A 23,518-nucleotide genomic window follows, 5' to 3' on the forward strand; every position below is an offset into this window, starting at 1 on the left:
AAGATATTTTTAAGATGGTGGTGGACAAATGAAATCACTGGATGCCAATATTGTGACAGAGGCACAATGGAGTCAAAATTTTCTTTTGCACAATAATGAGACAAAGACACTTAATCCGCTCAAAGAAGAGAGAGCAGCAGATGGCCAGAAAGACATCAATCCTCCTCTTTCTTCCCAGGAAAACAGTGAGGCAGAAGGGAGATGATTACAAGGGACACTGACGTTATTGTGGATTCCCTTGACGTCAGAGAGATATAGAAGGGAAAGCTTAAGGGTAAAGATGTATTAAGTACCGTATTAGCGGAATGACAAAAGGGACGAATGGCAATTGCAGGAATAATGAGTGTCTTCAAGGGCTTGGATTCTGACTTGAACCCAGCTGTGAAGGCCTATTATGCCTCAATGTTTACAGTCATTAATAATTTACAAGGCTGTAACAATTATTGACAGAACAAACAAACTCATCAGCTCATTCTAAGCATAAAAGTCAGATTAAGTGCTTGTGTGTGAGCAAGTGTGTGTTTGCACTAACTTTATATGTTGTCTTGTTAGAGAGGTCACACACCTTAACTTGTTTAAAAAAAACATACTGTTTTAACTTGATCTCACACTGTCCTCTATAGGTGAGGTGGTGTTAGTGCAGCATACACAAACACCGTTCAACAGCTTGTGAGAACGCACAGACAAGCACGCAAATCCCATGAGCTCATTTTATGGCCTTTTTATGGCCATGTTTAAACTGCCAACTCCACTCTCATTTCCTCTGAATGTTGGGGATTTAACTAACACACTTAATATTGAATAAACAGTGATCAATGCATCATACTGTGTAATCTGTAAAACAGTACGAAATACGCATTTCTCCTCTTGATCCCAATGTTGCGGGCCTCTTGTTCTATGAGATCAATGGCATGACTGGCATAACTGAACAGCGTATGAGTTTTACCATCAGTTTATCCTTGTTCATTTCCTGAAAACAAGTTTGTTATCATTTTTCCTTTTCGTACTTGAGTGACTCATTGATTCTCACTCTCCCTCTGTCATAGCTACCATGTATATAAGGGTTAACAGCTACATGTCTCTTGTGGAGACAATCATATGTGAGATCGTAGAAACATTACTTCATGCTCAGGTCCTTGCATAGTCTGCAGCTCTCAATTTTAAATAGTATTCAATATTCATGCCAGGTTTAAGGTTTATTAGCACAGTGTAGTGCAGATATTAGCATCGGAGTAAAGATTGTTCTTATTTTTCAGGATTTTTGGATACTGTGCATTGTATTCAAGATCTATGCCAGGTTTAAGGTTTTTTATTACAGTGTAGTGCAGTTATTTGCACCAGAGCAAGGATTTTTTCTCCTTGTTTTTTTTTTAGGATTTTTTTTATATATACATTTGGATACCATCTGTAATGATGCCTGCCTGGTCAGCTCAGTCCATCATGCTTTTTGCCTCTTTTTATATTCTTCTTGTCCTGTTTCCCTCACTCCATTGGTGTATGTATGTTCCTGCACAGAGTGTACTTGTACCTTTCAGCACTCAGGTCAGGGAACGACTGCTCTACACAGGTAATGACCTCTTTTTAATTTCATTCAACCTTAAACCATTGCAATGTGCTTATTGCTGTGTTAACACTGCTTATTGATATTACAGTGCCCTTTCCAGCACTGAAAAAAGTGGTAGCATGCTGTTGTTGTTTTAAGGATCTATTTTTACTTGATCTAGTCCATAAAAAAGAAATAATTGGTGCAACCTAATATGTCAGGTGACTTTTGTCAGATTAAATAACATTTTTAATAGAATAAAACTAGTTCATCTAGATGGTACCATATGACACACATTTTCAAGTCACCTCAGAACACCTTTAACAGTGTGTTGTTACAAACTGGTTTCTTGTACTTTTTATAACTTCAATGTCAGAGTTTCGATTTTAGGATCAACTTTTGTTTTAATGTGGGTAACTGTCACTTGTACTACTTTTACCCATCAACGCTCTTTACTTCCAGCACTACCTCACCAGTTTTTCCAGTCTTTTCAGCTTCACTGTAAAATCTCAAAGTAAAACAATCAAATGGTCAAATGTTTCTCGAAATGATCAAATGGTCTTAAATAAACAGTGCCTGAAATTTCACGATTTGGAATCATAACTCAAATATCCAAGTTCCTTAAACTTCTTTGGATTCAAAATACATAAGATGAAGATTTTAAGTGTCTCGAAATGTTTAAGGACAAAATTGAGGCTGCATGGAGGAATATCCATCCATGGGAACCAGTGTCAGAAATTAACCTTTCCTCTAAAGGCCAGTATTAATAACCATAAAAAATAAACTGTGCCATCCTTGATTTAATCAATTAATTAACAAATGAACAAATCTGAATAATGACATTAGAATGTATTACCTAATACCCATAAAATAAACCTAAATCAAAATCAATCAGTCAAGAATAGAATATTAAGAACATTAAGAACTGTATCAGATTTACAAATAGGAAACTTCATAACGGGTACAATTTTAATTTGTGGGGTATTTTTTTGCCCGCCTTAATTTCTGACCCTGTTTGGATGCATGCAATAATTGTTTTCAGAATTAACATAGGTTTTAGCTCTTTTGACTTTCGTTGTTGTTTTGTTGTAGTTCAAGTTTCCGTGAAGTTGCTGTTAGTGTGATCAGTGTTGCTTCTAGTAAAACTTGGGCAGTGTTGAATTTTATCTACTTCTTTCCATTCCAAGTGCAGTTTTGTGTGCACTAAGATGATTTATTTTTATACCACCATATGCTATATATGCTATAATTTTGAACTAAATCAAATGAAATTATTATTATTATAGCACGAAAGCAATGCTATTTTAATTGCAAATCTGAGTTAAGTCTACTTGCAACTAGTTAACTTTACTTAATTAGAGGGCTCACTCATTTAGAAGACCACATTAGGTAAACTTTATTACACATGTTTTTAAAGACACCATTACTTAATTTACTGGAGGGCAAGTCTCTTTATTCATTCAAGCAAGTTCAACCTATTAGGGTTTAGTGTTGCTTGGTAATGTTACAACAATAAAGTATACTGTTTATCTTTCTTAAGATGAACTTAAGGAACTTGGATATCTGAGTTATGATTCCAAATCGTGACATTTCAGGCACTGTTTATTTAGGACCATTTGATCATTTTGAGAAACATTTGACCATTTGATTGTTTTATTTTGAGATTTTACAGTGAAGCTAAAAAGATTGGAAAAACTGGTGAGGCAGTGCTGAAAGTAAAGAGTTTTGAGGGGTAAAAGTAGCACAAGTGACAGTTACCCAAATTAAAACGAAAGTTGATCCTAAGTTACTGTTAGCGTGATCAGTGTTGCCTCTAATAAAACTTGGGCTGTGTTGAATTTTATCTACTTTCCATTCCAAGTATACTGTTTATCTTTCTTAAGATGAAATACACTGGAAATAGTGTGGAAGTAACTGCAATAAGTGTGCTTACGAGTCTCTCTCTCTCTCTCTGTGTGTGTTTGTTTGTTGTAGAGAACAGAAGACAAGGGCTGTTTCTTGAAATGAATGCTGATGGCTCAGTCAAGGGTTCCACAGAACAAAACTCCAATTGTAAGCAACTGCCCACTGCTACAAACACAGTTAGAGAGCACACCTGTATTTGACTATAAGAGTACTACAGTAGTCACTAAGTGACTATCATAATAGCTTCTCGGAATGACCTGCTATTAGCAGGGTCTTTTAAGGAAAAATACATGTTTATCTAACAGACAAGATAAGAAGTTCATAACATGCTGATAAGCATGCCTCTGATATCAATATAACAGTGATGTCTAATAAATGTTAATGACTGTTTATGTTAGGTTGCTTTTGTTATTTGTAGTGATTTTGGTGAGGTTGTTAACGATTGGGGTCCAAAGGTGGTTAATATTAAATGTCATATATGCTTCTATGGAAGAGTGAGTGAGGTGTGGCATTGTTTGCTGTGCTGCAGGTGTGCTGGAGCTGCGCTCAGTGAAAGCAGGCGAGACAGTAATCAGAGGTGTGGTTACATCGCTCTTCCTCTGTGTTAACAATGCAGGCAACCTGAGAGGACAGGTCTGAACACTCTCCCTCATTACATCATCAACAATATGTAACATCTAGTAGCGTTTCAATTGCTACATGAGTGATTCTAACTGTTACAAACCAGTGTCTTAAACTTTTTTTTGGTAATGTAATGCAGTAATGGTACGACATTTGGCAGCATTTTACTAGAATTATTCATTATTATTGTTACATAATTTCAGATTGTGATGATTTTTTAAATCGTTGCCCCACAGACCACAGATTTTTGCTTGTTTTTTGTTCTTAAAGGGATAGTTCCCCTCAAAAATGAAAATTCTCTCATCATTTACTCACCCTCATGCCATTCCAGATGTGTATGACTTACTTTCTTATGCAGAACACAAATTAGGTTTTTAGAAGAATATTTCAGCTCTGTAGGTCCATACAATGCAAGTGAATGGTGACCAAAACTTTGAAGCTCCAAAAAGCACATAAGTCATACACATCTGGAATGGCATGAGGGTAAGTAATGGATGAAATAATTTTTTATTTTGGTTAAACTATTCCTTTACAGGCCACATTTAGTGGCCATTTTAGCTAAATTGTCAGAAGGCAATGGAAACATTAAATAGCGATTTACCAGTATAATAAAGAAAGATAGAGAATTTTGGACACACATCACAAGCTTTCAAGGTTCCAGGCAATTTGTATAACCTCTTCAAACAAACAACAAATACCCCTTCCTCTTACTGACATGCTCTAACCTTGAAAAAAAAAAAAAAAAAAAAAAAAAAAGGAACTGTAATTATAATATTGGTGAAATTTAAATTATAGTAGTTAACTTGTAATTAAATTCTTTATAAAATTTACTAAATTAAATTGCTGCCAGCAAACAGTTTTCATGATTTGTTAATATTAAAAAAGTTTTAAATATTTTTTTTCTTTAACACTTTACAATAAGGTTGTGTTAGTTAACATTAGTGTATGCAATAATTAACATAAACTAACAATGAACAATACTTTTACAGCATTTATGATCTTGGTTTGTTCATTTTTTTTTCATTAAAAGTTGTGTATGTTCACATAAGTTAATGCAATAAGAACTAACACGAACACACAATGCACAAGTATTTTGATAAATTAACATTTACTAAAAACATTGTTCATGGTTAGTTTATGTTACCTAATGCATTAACAAATGTTAATGAATAAAACTCTTATTGTAAAGTGTTACGTAGTCTATTATTCTTTTTTTTTTTTTTTTTTTTCTACTCGTAAATGAAGTAGTGAAATACATCTCAATGTGTGTTTTGATAATTTTACATTACATTTTTGTTTATAAAATGTGGAATTGCTCGGACATGTTTTGCAACACCATGCACTTAAAAACCACATAAAACCTGGTTTCAAGATACAAACAATGATCCGTGAATTTGCCGTTATATTAACACTAATAAGCAGATATTATCCACTTGTACACATTGTGAATGAGCCTAATATAATTTGCACTGGAGACACATTTGGTACTGAGTTTTCTTTTCTCTTCTAGCAGTATTACATTGAAGAGGACTGCACCTTTCAAGAACTGCTCCTGGCAGATGGATATTCTCTTTTCCTTTCTCCACACAATGGATTACCTGTGTCACTCCTCTCAAAGCAGTCAGGGAAGAGACATAGCACCCCATTTTCTCGGTTCCTCCCCATTCTGAACACTCAGTTTACAGTGTCGGCGAGAGAAGAGGACAGCCAGATGCACGAGGTGAAACAGCATATTCAGGACATAAACTTGGACTCTGACGACCCACTTGGAATGGGACATCAGTCACACATACAAACTGTTTTCAGCCCTAGTCTACATACTAAGAAATGAGGACTGGAGAACATTAGTAATGGAGACATACTTTACAACATCACTGGACAGCAAGGTTGACATACTATTGTTACTGAGTTATTTGTTCCCTCAGACTGTATTTATTTGAGCATATTTATTTATTTACTACTGTCTAAAAATTATTTAATGTAATTATTTCTTGAAAAAATGACATGACGGATATCTGCTGGCAAAGATTCCACCTTCATACTTTTGTTAGAAGTTTATTTTGTTCTTTTTTTCATTGTTTACTGAGTCACTTCAGGATGATTTTTGAGTGTTGAAAATGTTTAATAAATAAAAGTACACAAATAAGCTTCACAGTTACATTTCATAGAAAAACTTCACATCCAATGTAACCTATTACACTTGAAAGCATGCACACACACACAGACAAACACACAGGAATCTCTCATTCACAGTATTTGAACAGTGTCACTGAGAACAACAATTACAATGCAGCAGCATGTAATCAAAACTCAATAGTAAACAATTCCAGATTAATGATGCTTAAGACTTCATCTGTCCGTCTGACACACAAATCCCCGGCACATTCATGGTGGCGACTGGGTGACAAAATATGTGACATTTAAATGACACCACACAGTTTTCTTACTATGACTAAGTCCTTTATATACTATACCAAGAACTCCAGTAAGAATTTTAAGCGTAGGTGCAAACGCTTATTTCACAACACAGGTCAGCTTTCAGCTCAGCTATTTTTTCAAACACATTCTAGCATTTAAGACAACAAATGCCACTCTCTGCACAAAGAAAAATAGTTTCATAAATAAATACATTCAATGATTTAATGTGGTGATATCAAAATAAAAGTGGTAACATTTTACAATAAGGTGCTACCTTGCAAACACAGAACGTTTCTATAACGTTAGCATATAGTTTCTGTTTGGTTATTTTTTGGGAACCAATTCCTATGTTCTAGGAATGTTCTTTTTTAGGTTTTATTTTTTATAACCATAAACTAACAATCCCAGAATGTTCTGGTATTAAAAACTGTTAGCTGAGATTGCATTACAATACATTAGGTATCATAAACTAACCATGAACAATTTATTTTTACTGCATTTATTAAAGGAATATTCCGGGTTCAATAGAAGTTAAGCTCATTTGACAACATTTGTGGCATAATGTTGATTATCACAAAAAATTATTTAGACTTGTCTCTCCTTTTCTTTAAAAAGCAAAAATCTGGATTACAGTGTGGTACTTACAATGGAAGTGAATGGGGGCCAATAGGTGTGGGTGAGAAACAGACCAAAATGTAAGTATTTTGTTTTTTACTCTAAATCTCCACTTTCACTTTTACATCTGAAAGTCACATGTGGCGCCTGTTTAGTTTCACTTTCACATCTGAAAGTGAAAGTGGAGATTTAGAGTAAAAAAGAACTTAAATATTGATCTGATTCTCTCCCACACTTATTATATTGCTTCTGAAGATATGGATTAAAACACTGTAATCGTCTGGATTATTTTAATGTTTCCTTTGTGTGATTTTTGGAGCTACAAAGGTCTGATCACCATTCACTTGCATTGAATGGACTAACAGAGCTGAGATATTTTTCTAAAAATCATAATTTGTGCTCTGCAGAAGAAACAAAGTCATACTCATCTGGGATGTCATGAGGGTGAATGAATAATAAGTGAATTTTCATTTTTGGGTGAACTATCCCTTCAACATATACAAAAAAAAGTTTTGTAAGCACAACATTAAGAAAATGGTTTATGGATGTCAAATCTGTTTTAATGCTGGTCAATGATTTTTGTTTTTACAGTACCGTATACTCTTCCTTCTGTAAAATATCCTCCTCTGGCTTTGTAAATGTGCCTTTTAAGTTGCATGCAAGCCTCTGTATCAGTTTCTCTTTCATGCATCCTTTCCTGAATTCTTATTTTCCATTTCCCGTATATTCAGATTCACAGCGAGGCAGTGTCCAGCGAACATTGGGCCACCTCTCTGTCTTTTTCTCTCTCTGATCTCCAGTGTCTCAGACTTGGGTGACCAGTGGCTCCCGTAGGTAAAGGTTCCCTCCGCTTTGCTCTCCAGGTTGCCCAGCACAAAGCCCAGCAAGAAGAGTCCCATTAAGAGGAGCACAGATCCCCCTGTAGGCCGTGCCTCCCTCAAGAGGAACGTAGTTTCCATATTCCCCTGGCCCTTCCTCACCCTCTTCACCTTCTCCCTCGCCCTCTTCCTCCTCCCACAGATCAGTGTTGACGTGAGTGTACTCTTGGTTATCCTCACACTCCATCTCTCGATGGTAGAAGTAGCTGAAGTTAGAAACAATGACAGGAACAGGGAGTGAGATGGTGAGCACACCAGCGATAGCACACATGGAGCCCACCAGTTTTCCAACCACCGTCATTGGATACATGTCGCCGTACCCCACTGTCGTCATGGAGACCACAGCCCACCAGAAGGATTCTGGGATACTAGTGAAGGCCGTGCCCGGGTGGTCCACCTCAGCGAAGTACACGGCACTGGAGAACAGAATGACTCCAATGAAAAGAAAGAAGATGAGAAGGGCCAGTTCTCTCAAGCTGGCTTTCAGTGTCTGGCCCAAGATCTGAAGGCCTTTGGAGTGACGAGACAGCTTGAAGATCCTGAACACTCGAACCAGACGGATAACCCTGATGATGGCCAGGGACATGGACGGCGTGGCTCCCTTAGACTTGGCCAGCTCAGTGCCGAGTGTGATAAAGTAGGGAATGATGGCAAAGAAGTCTATGATGTTCATTACATCCTTGAAGAATATCATCTTACTGGGACAGCAGGCGAAACGCATCACTAGTTCAAATGAAAACCAGCAGATGCACAAGGTCTCCACCAGGAAGAACGGATCTTGGAAGGGAGAGGACAGGGGTGGGACGTGCAAGGTGATGTTTACGACATTGAGATGAGGCTGGTATGCATGTTGCTGGAAAAGAAATAGATGGGGAAGAGAGGGGGTCAAGGGAAGAATGAAGAGAAGAGAACAATGGATGAGACTGGGGAAAAGGGCATTGCACACAGTATATGATATATTTAATAATAGAATAATAACACTGTTAAAAAACATCCTGTTAAATTCAAGATGAAAAACGGTAAAAAAAATTAAATAAATCTGGTTGCCTGAAAATATTTTTCATGGTGCCTGTATGTTTTACAGTTCACTACCGCGTATATCATGAAATTATATAATGTTATTATACCAACCTACTGTAAATACAAAAATCTGCTTTGCACATTTAAATGTACTTTTAATCACCATAGTAACACAGGTGGTATGGCAAAAGGCCACATGATAACCAATAAAAATGACAGTGAACAGTGTCACTCAAACAAGCACACGTGACAGTAAAATAATGCAATAAACATTAACTAAACAAAATAAAACACCCTGATATAAAAAAAAAGAAGAAACAAGAAACTGTAAGATAAATCATACTTTTGTCTTTTTTTACAATATTTTACCATAAATTAGATATATTGTTTTGTAATACATTTGTAATAGAATATATTTTTTTTCACTGTACAAGGTAAGGTTATCCAGTTGACCAATTAAATTTTTTTTTTACTGCAGAATTTTTATTTAAAAAACAAATTCTGTTAAAATTATGAACATTTCTTACAGTGCAGGTTCAGTATCTGTTAAGCTGTACTGACATCATATTTGGTATGTTTGTATAACTTTTATTTAATTTTTTTAATAAAAAAAAAAAAATCAACAACAAGCAAAAAAAATTGTTAACTGTAACATACATAACATTAATGTCTTTGGGGCAAAATACCCCATATTATGCCACTGACCTGCATTTAGAAGTCATTGAACAAGTTTACATGCACACCAATATACTGACCACTCCCAAAAATTTGCTTATTTTTAATCCATCCTATCAAAAGATTAAAGTCTCCTCCCAATATTATATCATGAGGGGAGCCAGCGGCATGCAACATCCCTTCAAGATCTATAAAAAAGCCCTGATCATCAATGTTAGGTGCATAAATATTCACCAAAATAAGACTTTGTCCCTGAATTTCAGCTAAATCAATAATGGTTCCTCCTAATTTATCTTTACTCTATTTGACACATTTGAATTGTAGATGTTTACCTATCAGTGTAATGATTCCCCTGCTCTTAATCGAGCCAGCACTATAAAAAAAATTGCCCACCCCATATCTTTCCAACTTTTTCAGCTTCCTGCGGGGAAAGGTGCGTTTCTTGAAGAAATACTACATCATATTTCTTATGTTTAAGAAGAGAAATAACCTTCCTTCTTTTTATGGGTTGCCCCAACCGATTACATTCCACATGGAGAGAGACAATCCACTCATGTTAACATTTGACATTTTGACATGTAAGAAAAAATAGACTGTGTGTCAAAAACAGGATTATAAAGACCACATTCAAACATCAGTGCCACAGTCAAACCTCGAACATTCCCCAGAACCAAACAAACAGAAAAAAGAAAAATGTGCGCATTAATCCCGCACACGACAGTGCCAACTGGCGTCCATCCCTCCAAACTCAAACAGTCCATGCACGCCTACAAGAGCCCCCGCAACAGCCTTGCCATCGGATTGCTCAAGCCTGGTGTTTCTATAAAAAGAATTACACAGCAAAAGATAATCTATAAAACAAACTCCAGCAAATAGGCAGAATAAACACAAAGAGCATGTAGCTTCATCCATAAAACTGTCCTAAAGGTGTATTATTCTACAAAATAAACTCCAGCCGCTAGGCAGAACCAGCACAAAAAGAGCGCGCAGAATCTTCAAACAGTCAAGCAAATGTTCAGTGTGCTGGTCCATTCGGCTGCAACATGAGTACCACAAGATGACTTACTTACTCCAGCTTACTCTGAGTTTATGAAGGACATCGCTTGCTGTCGGCATGTGAATGTTTTACGGCCATCCTTAGCATCTATTCTCAATTTGGCCAGGAATATCATTGCAAAAGCGACCTTCCGTTGATGTAAATGTTTCTTGCATTCCTTGAACCGATCACTTTCTCTCTTGTCGAGTTTGCAAAGTCTGGGAAAAAGAAAATGCTGTGGTTCTTCCAAGAAAGCCTTCCTTTACTCCTCGCCTCACATAACACAAGATCTTTATCGGATGATCTCAGAAATTTGGCCAAAATTGATCGGGGCCTGTCTCCCTCAGCGGATCGCCGAGTCGGAACTCTGTGAGCTTGCTCGATTTCCAGCTTATGGCCTGCTATGTCGAGCAGACTCAGAAAGAGCCCATCCAGGAATTCCACCATATCCTGTCCCTCCACTCCCTCCGGGACTCCCACGATACAGACATTATTCTGCCAGCTACGGTTTTCCATGCCCTCCAACTTCTCCCAGACACCCTCCAAATTCACCTTGGTCACTAGCAGATTAGCAGATAATTCCCTCTCTGATGACTCCAGAAAATCGATCTGTTTCTCGACATCCCACACTCTTGTGACCACATCAGTAAATTTCGCCTCCATGGCAGTGATCGATCGACACAGCAAGGTCTTCCAAGTCAACAATGACCTTCGTCAGCATTGCCGACATGTTCAACATCTCTTGCCGCATTTCCCGCACTTCCCGACTAAATTGACTCCCAGGCTCTGGGCCTGCTCAGGAGCGTCAGCTTGAGCACGTGTCTTTTAATATCTCCAGAGCCCGAGGATTTTGAAATCTTTGACATATTGTCCTCCTAGAACAGTTATGGAACAGAGTGTATCGAATCTCACCAGTTTGTGTCATAAAAGGTATTCAAACTAGCAAAGTGCGCAGAGCTTGCCATTCACACTTCTGATCCTCACATGGTGTCATGTGACCTTCAAAAATTTGCTTATTTAAAAAATCAGACAAAGCAAGAAATCCACGTTTACATGACATTTGAAATAATCATGTTATTCTATGCTTTTAAAGGAAAACCGTGAAGAGGAATTCGCACAACACATGCGCACATTGGATAAGCTGGAAAGAACACCTGTAAAGGTGTTTACATTCAATGTGAAATTGACGTAATGGGCAAAAATCTACCCGTGTTGATCGGTTTCCTCTTCTGCAATTTATGACCTTACATGAGTTAGGTCAAGTTTTTGCTATATTTGACATATTTTGTTTATGTTTACAGCCTAATATTACAGCCTTAATATTTTTATTGTGTATTAGTGAGTATGCGTATGCATCAAATTACATATATTTGTTTGTTGATCTATGTCTCTGTTGTGGCCCAACATGCGAGTGTCCGACTGAAACAATTTCATTGCTCATTTCACACCCACTTGGCCTCTTCTAAGTCAAAGTGGCCATTCTGATGTCAGAGTTACAGAGCATGGCCTTTACAACTCAATCATTGTCACTTCTCAATAAATTATCTCCAACAAGTGTACAGCACAATGATATAACACATGAGTGAGCATAAAAGTAAAAAGAGTAGGGACATTTTTACATTGAAATATGTGTCCTTGAAATTGTGCAAGCTTAATTTAAAATTTTCCAGCCTAATAACACAAACTAAAATTAGCATAACACTGCATTTGTGTTTGCTTGGAAAACAGACTTAAGAAGAGTAAGACAGGAGATCTGCATTGACATATGAGAAATTAGTGTGTATGGATGTGTGGGTGATCTTTTATGTCTGTCTGGCTAGCTGGCTGTTAAGTGTTCCCCATCATAGTGCTGCACATTTTGTTTTGACAGTGTTTTTGCGTCAGTCCACACAGGGGTTTTTTTTTTTTACATAAACATGATTTCTCAACGTCTTGCACAATAAGACAGCTGGTCAAGTGAAGATACTTTTTTTTAAACGCTTCTCAAGATACCTGAATTCTAACTGATTCATTGCGCTGCTTCTAGCTTTTTTAAGCATAAGGACGATTTCGGTGTGAACAGCCCCTAAGACAGCAAAAAACGTGTGGAAATGTGTGTTTCCATGCCTATTAAAGCAATGGAGTTGTTCTGTTTATTGGTACAAGCTCCCGTTTCTGTGTTAATGTACTCTGAGGAGCTGTCCTTACTCTAAAAATAACACTTTAGATCTCTAAGGTGAAACTTGAGAGTGTACCCCTTGGCCATCCCTATCTCTCTCTCTCTCTCTCTCTCTCTCTCTCTCTCTCTCTCTCTCTCTCTCTCTCTCTCTCTCTCTCTCTCTCTCTCTCTCTCTCTCTCTCTCTCTCTCTCTCTCTCTCTCTCTCTCTCTCTCTCTCTCTCTGCCTCACCAGCTCTGATCCATGCAGAATAACTGGGCTGCTTTGGCAGTGTGTTGGGGTTACAGGCTTGTGCCGATGGAATTGGATGGCTGCTGGGAAACTAATTTGATACTCTTTTCTGATGTTCCCTCCATGCCCCCGACCCACCCTGTGTCCCTCTTTTTGCTCTCACTTGATCAGGCACAGACGTTCTTTATGCTGCTGTCACTTGTCATTTCTCATTTCCTTCCCTTTTTCTAGCTGTGTAAGTTAGGTGTATCCCTCCACAGACGTCTCACTTGTCTGTTTTTCTGTTGCACCCCCCCCCCCCCCCCCCACCCATACACTCTCTCCTTCTCCCTGACCATTTAACAGTGCTTTCTCTCTTACTCTTTTTTGTGACATCCTAGACTCTAAGCTTACTCTAACTTTTTCTGAGCAATTTTGTCTTTACTTTGCCTTGTGTCAGTATCCTGCTGCCTTGTGAAGCTGGATTCTGCCAAGGAGTAAAAAAATTAAAAAAGGTAATTCTGACTTTATATCTCACAAATGTGACTTTATTTTTTGCAATTGCGAGAAGAAGTCGCAATTATAATATATAAAGTCGCAATTGTGAGATTTAGAGCCCTATTTTAAGAGCGCTAAATGCAGCTGTCAAGCACCAGTGATATGAACAAAGACAGCACATTCATAAGAAGTTGGTAGTGTAAATGGACTCTATGCAATGAATTAGAAGAATAGAAATATGGAAATATGGACTTCTTCAAGGTTCTTTTGTCCATTAACTGCGCCCTTGTTGAATGTTTGGCATATTTCCAGTGACATGCTCCTTTATACTCCATGGAAAATGTGTTCCTCGTCAGGGCGTGAATGTAGGCTCCGTTAAATTATAGAGAATGCAAATATTATAAATCAAATTGACCTACTGACACAAAAATCATGGCTAATATTACCAGTGATTGTGTTGGCCTTCCAGGTTAGACTGTGGGTCGAGGGATCCTTTTTTTGTTTGTTTGTTTTTGCACTCACTTCACTTCAACCAGTCGAATTTACTTTAAAAATGTAATTAATTTATTGTAACACACCCACAGAAAAAAGTATTTCTAAATTCAAATTATATTTCAAACTAAATGTAAATATTATTAAAATAATGAAGTGGTCAAAAAAAAAAAAAGCATATAACCACCTCCCCAAATCCAAACATTTTACCCTCTGCAACCTCTTCCACCGGCCCCTTTTGCAGTGACTTAAAAATCACTCTACGACAACAGGTGGAAAAATACAAATACAAATTAGATCATAAAAACAATTGTTAATATAAACACAATAATAATAATAATAATAATAATAATAAAAATTGAAAAATAAACCATGACCTCTTGAAGGTTTAACAAATCTCTTACATTTTTTATTCCATAAAACATAATTTGATGTTCCTCTATATTTTCAGAGTTTGGACGTGAATTTTATTACCACCTGCTGGTGAAATCTCCAAACTGTAAATACAGAAACTGAGTTTAGACTTTTTGCTGAGAATAGAGGTGCTCCTGAAATGTCTTAACCATGTATTAATTACCTATTTCCAGTGGCGGGCTGTGCATTTAAAGTCTAGGCCTTCAGTGTGATTCATGCCATTAAGAAAACACAGTTTCACAATGAATAAGACACCCTATGCCTTTGGGCATCATACATTATGTCGCAGCTAACTAATAATACCAATGGACATTTTAGAAACACATCCACGCACGAAAGCCAAAACTTGAAATGACACTTAATGCTCAAGCAAGCCTAATTTTAACTGCAGCATGACTGTTTTGTGAAATGAACGTCTCCCGAACAGACATTCAAAAATCATAATTTTTCATATGAATCTACCAAGGAGGTCTATAATACCTGGAAAAATCTATCTAATAATATTTGCGATTTAAATGTTTCTTGCAATAAATTTAATTTCGTCAGGGTACATGGTTATGCTGCGTTCCATTCAAGTTGGATGTGGGATATTCCTACTTGATATCTCCGACCATAAATGCATTCCATTCCCCGATATTCGGAACTGCAACGCTCCCGTTAGCTTAGCAGGGGTTTGACTCTCATTAGAGATGTCTCCTAGCAACCCAACTGATAAACAGTGCTGCAGCGCTAGCATTTGTGCTTCAGGTGTATGATTTTCAAAAGAGATTATAATGTTTTTACACCTGTTTCTGCAGGCATTTGTTAAACAAGCTTTAATATCATGTAATGTGGAAACAAACTCATTTATCGATATTACTTAATAAAGTGAATGTTTATCACTTACTTTGCATATCTCCCTGAGTGTCGACATGTTTGTATGACATCATGCCCCTGCATCTCTGCAAAATCGGAGTTGAGAATTTCTGCACAAGCCTATAAATTGTAATTCTGACTTAAAGATGCATTTCATTGCACTTTTCCTTGTAGGAAGTTGTAAAATCCGACTTTCCGAGTTGAATGGAACTCAGCACTACTTTTCAAAACTTGATCCAACACTGAATGCGCCAGCAGCCTAATTTACACTTAGAAAACTCCTGATGTTGCTATAACAATGCGAAAAGCACTTACCAATTTACCTGAAGTGAAAATCAGTCCTCCTTTCCTGTTTAATAAATTAAGCAATCACACGGTCATGCAGAACATCTCGTGTTTTTAAATTCATAAGGATCTCTTTCTCAATGGTGATGACAGCAGTGACAGCTGACTCGTCAGACAGCTCAATCTTTCGCTCTTTTTTACGTACATCACTTAAAGCGTGATTGCGTCACTCAAGGCCAGCTAGAAGGCCTCGACCGGGACATATCCTAAAGATCACACCCACCAAGAACAAATAAATCAATCTGATTGGCTGATGAATCTGACAATCTGACTTTAGTTGCTCATTCATTTGCACTGTTGAGGGATTCTGTAGAAATTCTGAAGGCCTGAGGGGGTGGAGCTCAGACTCACGCGCTGCTTCGGGCATTTGATTTGTGAAACAGTTGTCACACTTCTCTTGTAAGCATCAAGGAATAAATTCTGACTGGACAGACTTTTCGTTTTTCTCTATTTGTTTGTAGATTAATGTAGAGTGGAAAGCGATTAAAAATACATAGGCAAAAAGGTGATTGAGAATGAAAGGATGAAAAATATTTATTTATTTGGCATGTTAGGCCAGCAGAGAAGGCTTTGCTGGCCCTGAGAAATCGCCACTGCCTATTTCTAAGGAAAATAGCAAATTGTGCATAGTGCCACTTCATTAACATACAATACACCCACAGTTTGAGCGTATACACCCACAGACAGCGCAAACACTCCCACCCACCTGCATTTTGCTCTGGCTCAATAATTGTCCTTAGAATTAGTGTTCTCACGAAAATTATAAACTGTATTGTGCATGGTTGTTGTGCATTGTGCTGTGCCTAGCACATCACAGAAACGGAGCCCATAATGTCAGAATTACCTATTTTATTTTTATATTCCGTGGTGGAACTGCGACTTGATATCTCGGAATTGCAACTTTAAATCGTTGTTTAAATATGTCAATTGTGACTCGAAATTGTGATTTCGACTTTATACCACAATTCTGACTGTAAACTCAGTAATGTCAGAATTACCTTTATTTTTTTATTCCGTGGCGGGATTGCGACTTTATATCACAGAATTGTGAGTTTATATCATGCAGTTGCGATTTTATATCACAGAACTGGAAAAAGATGCAGTGAAAGTAAATGGTGACTGAGGCTAATGCTGCCTTCTAGGGGTGTGACGAGATATCGCGATATTAATGTGACGATATTTCTCGTTGAGGTGAAAAGCTGTCTCACGATATCAGCATGACCGTGTGTGAGGGTGAAATTAGCATAGAAGATGTCCCCGCCACTTTTAAATCGTTTGTGTAGCAGCATTTTAGGTACCCGGTGGAATCAATAAACAGCAACAGAGTGACAGACAAGACACGAACAAAGGCTGTGTCTCGTTTGGAAGACTGCGTCCTCCGGAGGTCGCATTTATCGGCCGCATACGTCATCAAGGCTGTTTCGTTTCATTTTTTTTGTTTTTTTGTCTTTCTTTTTCTTATTTTTTATCTATTGTCAATGCCTTTTATGTATATGCACTTACATTTATACAATTGTTAACCTTTTTTGAATTCCCAATAAAAAAAAACATTTAAAAAATGAAACGTAGTAATGTGTAAGCACTGTAAGAAAATAGTGCCGTACACTATGCTAATATAAGCACAATGCAAAGACACCTACAGAACCACCGCAGCTCTAAACCAGGTCTGAAGAGACTCGTGAAATCATACAGGAGAGAAGCCAGTCAGTTGAGTTTGTGGCAAAACCTTTTACAGTGCTTGCATATTGTTCTGTCTTTTACTGCATATGATAATTCATACTCAGAAAGTAGAACTGAAGTGACATTCATTACAAGATGATTAGTTAAAACTTTTCAAAATGCACCTGCATTGTTTTGCATTTTGTGACTTTCAGTCGAATAAAAGACTATTTTTCCAGTCATATCCACTACCGGTCAGCAGTTTTGAAACACTTGCCTGAAATGTTTCTCATGATCTTAAAAATCTTTTGATCTGAAGGCGTATGATTAAATGTTTGAAATTAGTTTTGTAGACAAAAATATAATTGTGCCACCATATTAATTTATTTAATTACAAAACTAAAATGTATTATAAGTTTTTGAAATTGATGACTTGGACCAAATAATAAAGAAAAGCAGCCAATAAGTGCCCAACATAGATGAGAACTCCTTCAATACTGTTTAAAAAGCATCCCAGGGTGATACCTCAAGAAGTTAGTTGAGAAAATGTCAAGACTACATTTCTGCAAATTCTAGGCAAAGGGTGACTACTTTGAAGATGCTAAAATATAACACAGTTTTGATTTATTTTGGATTTTGTTTAGTCACAACATAATTCCCATAGTTCCATTTATGTTATTCCGTAGTTTTGTTGACTTTACTATTATTCTAAAATGTGAAGAAAAAAATTATTATAAAGAATGAGTAAGTGTTTCAAAACTTTTGACCGGTAGTGTATATAGTGTTAAAATGTCATCTCGTCTCGTTCTCATGAACCCAGTATTGTGTATCGTCTCGTCTCTTGAGCTAAGTGTATCGTTACACCCATACTGCCTTCACATACTATCATAATTATGATAATACAGGTGCATCTCAATAAATTAGAATGTCGTGGAAAAGTTCATTTATTTCAGTAATTCAACTCAAATTGTGAAACTCGTGTATTAAATAAATTCAATGCACACAGACTGAAGTAGTTTAAGTCTTTGGTTCTTTTAATTGTGATGATTTTGGCTCACATTTAACAAAAACACACCAATTCACTATCTCAAAAAATTAGAATACAACATAAGACCAATAAAAAAACATTTTTAGTGAATTGTTGGCCTTCCGGAAAGTATGTTAATTTACTGTATATGTACTCAATACTTGGTAGGGGCTCATTTTGCTTTAATTACTGCCTCAATTCGGCGTGGCATGGAGGTGATCAGTTTGTGGCACTGCTGAGGTGGTATGGAAGCCCAGGTTTCTTTGACAGTGGCCTTCAGCTCATCTGCATTTTTTAGTCTCTTGTTTCTCATTTTCCTCTTGACAATACCCCATAGATTCTCTATGGGGTTCTGGTCTGGTGAGTTTGCTGGCCAGTCAAGCACACCAAGACCATGGTCATTTAACCAACTTTTGGTGCTTTTGGCAGTGTGGGCAGGTGCCAAATCCTGCTGGAAAATGAAATCAGCATCTTTAAAAAGCTGGTCAGCAGAAGGAAGCATGAAGTGCTCCAAAATTTCTTGGTAAACGGGTGCAGTGACTTTGGTTTTCAAAAAACACAATGGACCAACACCAGCAGATGACACTGCACCCCAAATCATCACAGACTGTGGAAACTTAACACTGGACTTCAAGCAACTTGGGCTATGAGCTTCTCCACCCTTCCTCCAGACTCTAGGACCTTGGTTTCCAAATGAAATACAAAACTTGCTCTCATCTGAAAAGAGGACTTTGGAACACTGGGCAACAGTCCAGTTCTTCTTCTCCTTAGCCCAGGTAAGAAGCCTCTGACATTGTCTTTGGTTCAGGAGTGGCTTAACAAGAGGAATACGACAACTGTAGCCAAATTCCTTGACATGTCTGTGTGTGGTGGCTCTTGATGCCTTGACCCCAGCCTCAGTCCATTCCTTGTGAAGTTCACCCAAATTCTTGAATCGATTTTACTTGACAATCATAAGGCTGCGGTTCTCTCGGTTGGTTGTGCATCTTTTTCTTCCACACTTTTTCCTTCCACTCAACTTTCTGTTAACATGCTTGGATACAGCACTCTGTGAACAGCCAGCTTCTTTGGCAATGAATGTTTGTGGCTTACCCTCCTTGTGAATTGTGTCAATGATTGTCTTCTGGACAACTGTCAGATCAGCAGTCTTCCCCATGATTGTGTAGCCTAGTGAACCAAACTGAGAGACCATTTTGAAGGCTCAGGAAACCTTTGCAGGTGTTTTGAGCTGATTAGCTGATTGGCATGTCACCATATTCTAATTTTTTGAGATAGTGAATTGGTGTGTTTTTGTTAAATGTGAGCCAAAATCATCACAATTAAAAGAACCAAAGACTTAAACTACTTCAGTCTGTGTGCATTGAATTTATTTAATACACGAGTTTCACAATTTGAGTTGAATTACTGAAATAAATGAACTTTTCCACGACATTCTAATTTATTGAGATGCACCTGTATATCAATAACAGTTTGATGAATATTGTAAAAAATGTACACAGAGAAAATAGCACGCATTTGACCAAAATCCATTGTCGTCATCAAGCTGATTAACATGAATTATGGTGTCAAAATAAGAGTTCCCCAAAACATATGCAAGAATGAACCTGGCATCCTCCATGTTTCCAATAACAAAACACTTGAACCTGATGTCCTCGTAATTACGACTTAAAAAGTGGGAAGTAGGATCATTCCCATAGCACGTCAAGGCAGCATAACATTCTAAGAAGTCATAAAGGTTTGGAACAACATGATGGTGAGTAAATGATGTGTGATGTACTTCACTAAATGTCTGTTTGTCGTTGCACAATGTGTGTGTACGTGTGTGTACTATAATAGTGTTTAAAAAGTCATGCAATATTCAGCACAATATACAGTATGCTGATTTGATAGGCAGTTTGCAGATCAATACAATAGTATGTTATTTAGACAACAGTGAGTGTGTTGTGAATAGTAATATAAAATAGCTAGTGTTCCACATGTGCCAGAGTGAGACCATTTTCACCAGCTGTCATCCTAGCTTGTTCACCATTCTATTCACTCTGCTCTCACATCTACACTTCAACACTAAGCCTTCATCTTTCTTTCCCCCATCCTCTTCTAGACAAGTTGTATTTTATAAACTTTTATAATATTTTTATAGCTATTTACTGTCAGTCACGCATCTGATCAATCTACTCTTCTTGTTCTCCTTCTCTCACCTCTCTCAGCTCCTTCTCTGCTCTGAAGTCAGGCAGTGTCTCCAAACAGAAGATGAGGATGGAGACCACAATCACCATCACACTGATGATGGCAATGATACGGGCACCTCCAGAGGATTCCGGGTGTTCAAAGAGAATCCACAGCTTGCGTTGGATCTCATTGTCAGGCAGGGGCCGAGGTTCCTCCTTAGGGAAGCCCTCATCCTCCTTGAAGCGAGCCATGATATCTTCTCCCAGCTCATAGAAATGCAATTCATCCATGAAGACGTCCAGAGGCACGTTGGCCGGCCGCCGTAACCGACCTCCAGACTGGTAGAAGTACAGGATGGCATCGAAGCAGAACCGATTGCGGTCAAGGAAGATCTCGTTGCGGAGGGGGTCAAAGTAACGTAGGCGACGCTGTGGGTCTCCAAGCAGAGAATCAGGGAACTGGGCCAGGGTGCGAATCTGTGTCTCATAGCGCATACCTGACACATTGATGGCCAAACGTTCGGACAGTGCCCAACCTCCTCTCAACAATGAACCAGATTTTTGATTCTCCCTCTTCGTTTCACCCTTCTCTTTGTCACCCTTTTCAGCTTTGTTGCGCTGGTCCTTCAGCTTCTTATCACTCTCGCTGATCTCGTCCACTTTGCCGAGGTTGTCCATCTCGTCTTCTTTCTTTGGTTTTCTGGACTGCAGATGGGACCTCTCACTTACTCTTTTACCATCTGGTATACTGGGGAGAAACACAATAATTTAAGTTTAGTATAAACTCAGCGATAAAAGAAACAAAAAGGGGAAGAGGACAAAAAGTATACCTACTGATGAAAATTATCCACACAAGTGGTGATTTAGAAGGTGAATAGATAAATAAGCTGCTCTACCACACTATTACCTATGCAGTTCCAATTACATAACTGAAGACACTGTCCATACATTAATTCTTCTGCAGGAACCTCTCAAGCCATCCCATGAAAATGTATACAAACATTTCATGTACTGTACTGTACTCTCTCCTCACCATAAGTTGAGTCCAGAGGACAGATCAATTATTGCTTAGATTCTCACCTCAAGAATGAGACTACATGATTAACGTTGAGGTTAATCTAAAGTATGAAACAAGCCTTAATTAAGGTTCTGGAAAATGTTCTTCAGTGTCATAGTTCTCTGTAAGTGCATTGTAGTGGACACAGTGGTTGAGCTCTATCCAGAACATTGTTTATAACAAATCTCCCCAACAACATGTCCACACTCACTCTGAAATAAAATGTTATGAGAACAGGAGTATGTTTTGAGTCCATCTACTTACCCTCTGCCACTTGCAATCATAGGTTCAGAATAATTGTCCCACGCTGTATGTGTTCCTTCACTACCTCCACAACACCATGCGTTGTGTATCTGCTGTCCCCCCTTCTGCCAGTCTGTCTACCCTATGAAAAGGGTATGTGTCCAACAGGGGGTGCTTTCTCCTGTACCCAGAATCATACACTCCGTCAGTGCAGAAATGATACTTAAACCTGTTTGTAGGTCACTGCACTCTCTCCTCTCATGCTCGCTGTGGTTCTGGGGAATGCTGTCATGTTGAAATTCAATCCAGACCCCTTCATTCCCTCACCAGCTCACTGCCCCAAACATCTTCACACCAGCACCACTTTAACGCTTACACAGTTTTGTCATACCTCAAGATTTGTGTCAGGTATTTTAAATTCAGGAAAGTCCAAAGAATTCAGTCCACAAGAAGAAATATTCACCTATTGGTACTTTAGGTATATGTACACTTTCCACATTCCTTTGTACATGTATATGCAGTAATACATGTATTACTACAAGAGAAAGTGTATAATTTAAGGGCTGTGACTAGTCACCATTTTAATCAACTTTTAGCTTTTTGCAAGTCCTGCAGAGTGACAAATTACTTAAAGTTTAATATTATTCATATGTTGTCTCTCAATTAATATAAGGTCATTAAAATAAATCAAGAATAATAATTTTAAAAAAAGAATAGTTTTAGATAAAGAATATTATGTCACACTGCAAAACACTTTATATGTAGGCATATTTTTATTTAACATATTTGATTCTTCCCTTGAAGAACTTGTTCACCCAAAAAACAAAAATGCAGTCTGCAAACCACTGCAGTCATATGGATTTCTTTCATGCTGCCTTAATGTGCTTTTTGGAGCTTCAAAATGTTGGTACCCATTCACTTACATTGTGAGGACCTATTCCAGAGATATTCTTCTAAAAAATTTTGTTTGAGTTCAGCAGAAAAAATAAAGTCATACACACCTGGGATGGCATGAGGGTGGGAACATGGTGAATTATTACTTATTTTAAGTGAATGTAAAAACGGTAACACTTTGCAATACTAATACATTTTTGAAATTCAAAAGTTGCATTTGTTAACATTAGTTAATGCACTATGAACTAACAATGAACAATTGTATATTTATTAACTAACATTAACAAAGATTAATAAATGCTGTAAAAATTATTTGTTTGTTCATGATATCTAATGCATTAACTATTGTTAACGAATGGAACCTTCTTGTAAAGTGCTACCATAAAAATAAATGTTATGTCATAAAACAGTATAAAGAAATCTAACAATTATTCTTCATTATCCTTTAAAGGTGCAAATTTTTTTAATATGTTGTCTTGTACTAACATTTTTACCCAGGGGCATAGGAATGATCTGAAAAGTGGGGGAGACACATTCTAAATCATCTGCCATCTTTACAATATGACACTTTTAAAGAATTATTAGAATATATGGTATTTGAAAGAAAGCATATCAACTGAACTTATAAGAAACATCTTTCAATCAAGCATTTTTTAAGATAAAACTTTAATAATTAGAACTGAAACATAGCAACCACTTATGAATGACATTTTTCATATTAACTCTTTCACACGAAAATCAAACCGGTTTGATTACACTAGGCTGGCTCAGACGCGTACGATCAAACC

At 37.4% G+C, this 23,518-nt stretch overlaps 2 protein-coding genes across 3 annotated transcripts; one reads left to right on the forward strand and one right to left on the reverse strand.

Annotated features, from left to right (window-relative positions):
- Positions 1 to 1,024: 1,024 nt before the first annotated feature.
- fgf21 (fibroblast growth factor 21) lies at positions 1,025 to 5,901 on the forward strand. 2 transcript variants are annotated; one of them, XM_051715289.1, is made up of 4 exons: positions 1,025 to 1,567; positions 3,518 to 3,595; positions 3,978 to 4,081; positions 5,580 to 5,901. In XM_051715289.1, the coding sequence occupies exons 1-4, from the start codon at positions 1,411 to 1,413 to the stop codon at positions 5,898 to 5,900; spliced, it is 660 nt and encodes a 219-aa protein (XP_051571249.1). In that variant the 5' UTR covers positions 1,025 to 1,410; the 3' UTR covers position 5,901. The 2 variants fall into 2 exon arrangements, with proteins under 2 accessions (XP_051571249.1, XP_051571250.1); XM_051715290.1 differs by having other exon boundaries at positions 5,583 to 5,901.
- A 1,986-nt stretch (positions 5,902 to 7,887) lies between these two features.
- LOC127450864 (potassium voltage-gated channel subfamily A member 7-like) lies at positions 7,888 to 21,996 on the reverse strand. The gene is made up of 3 exons (XM_051715288.1): positions 21,858 to 21,996; positions 20,567 to 21,284; positions 7,888 to 8,833 (listed from the first exon to the last, which is right to left on the reverse strand). The coding sequence occupies exons 1-3, from the start codon at positions 21,875 to 21,877 to the stop codon at positions 7,907 to 7,909; spliced, it is 1,665 nt and encodes a 554-aa protein (XP_051571248.1). The 5' UTR covers positions 21,878 to 21,996; the 3' UTR covers positions 7,888 to 7,906.
- Between the last annotated feature and the right edge of the window lie 1,522 nt (positions 21,997 to 23,518).

This window comes from Myxocyprinus asiaticus, chromosome 13 (assembly GCF_019703515.2).
Source record: "Myxocyprinus asiaticus isolate MX2 ecotype Aquarium Trade chromosome 13, UBuf_Myxa_2, whole genome shotgun sequence".
In the NCBI taxonomy this organism is placed as follows: domain Eukaryota; kingdom Metazoa; phylum Chordata; class Actinopteri; order Cypriniformes; family Catostomidae; genus Myxocyprinus; species Myxocyprinus asiaticus.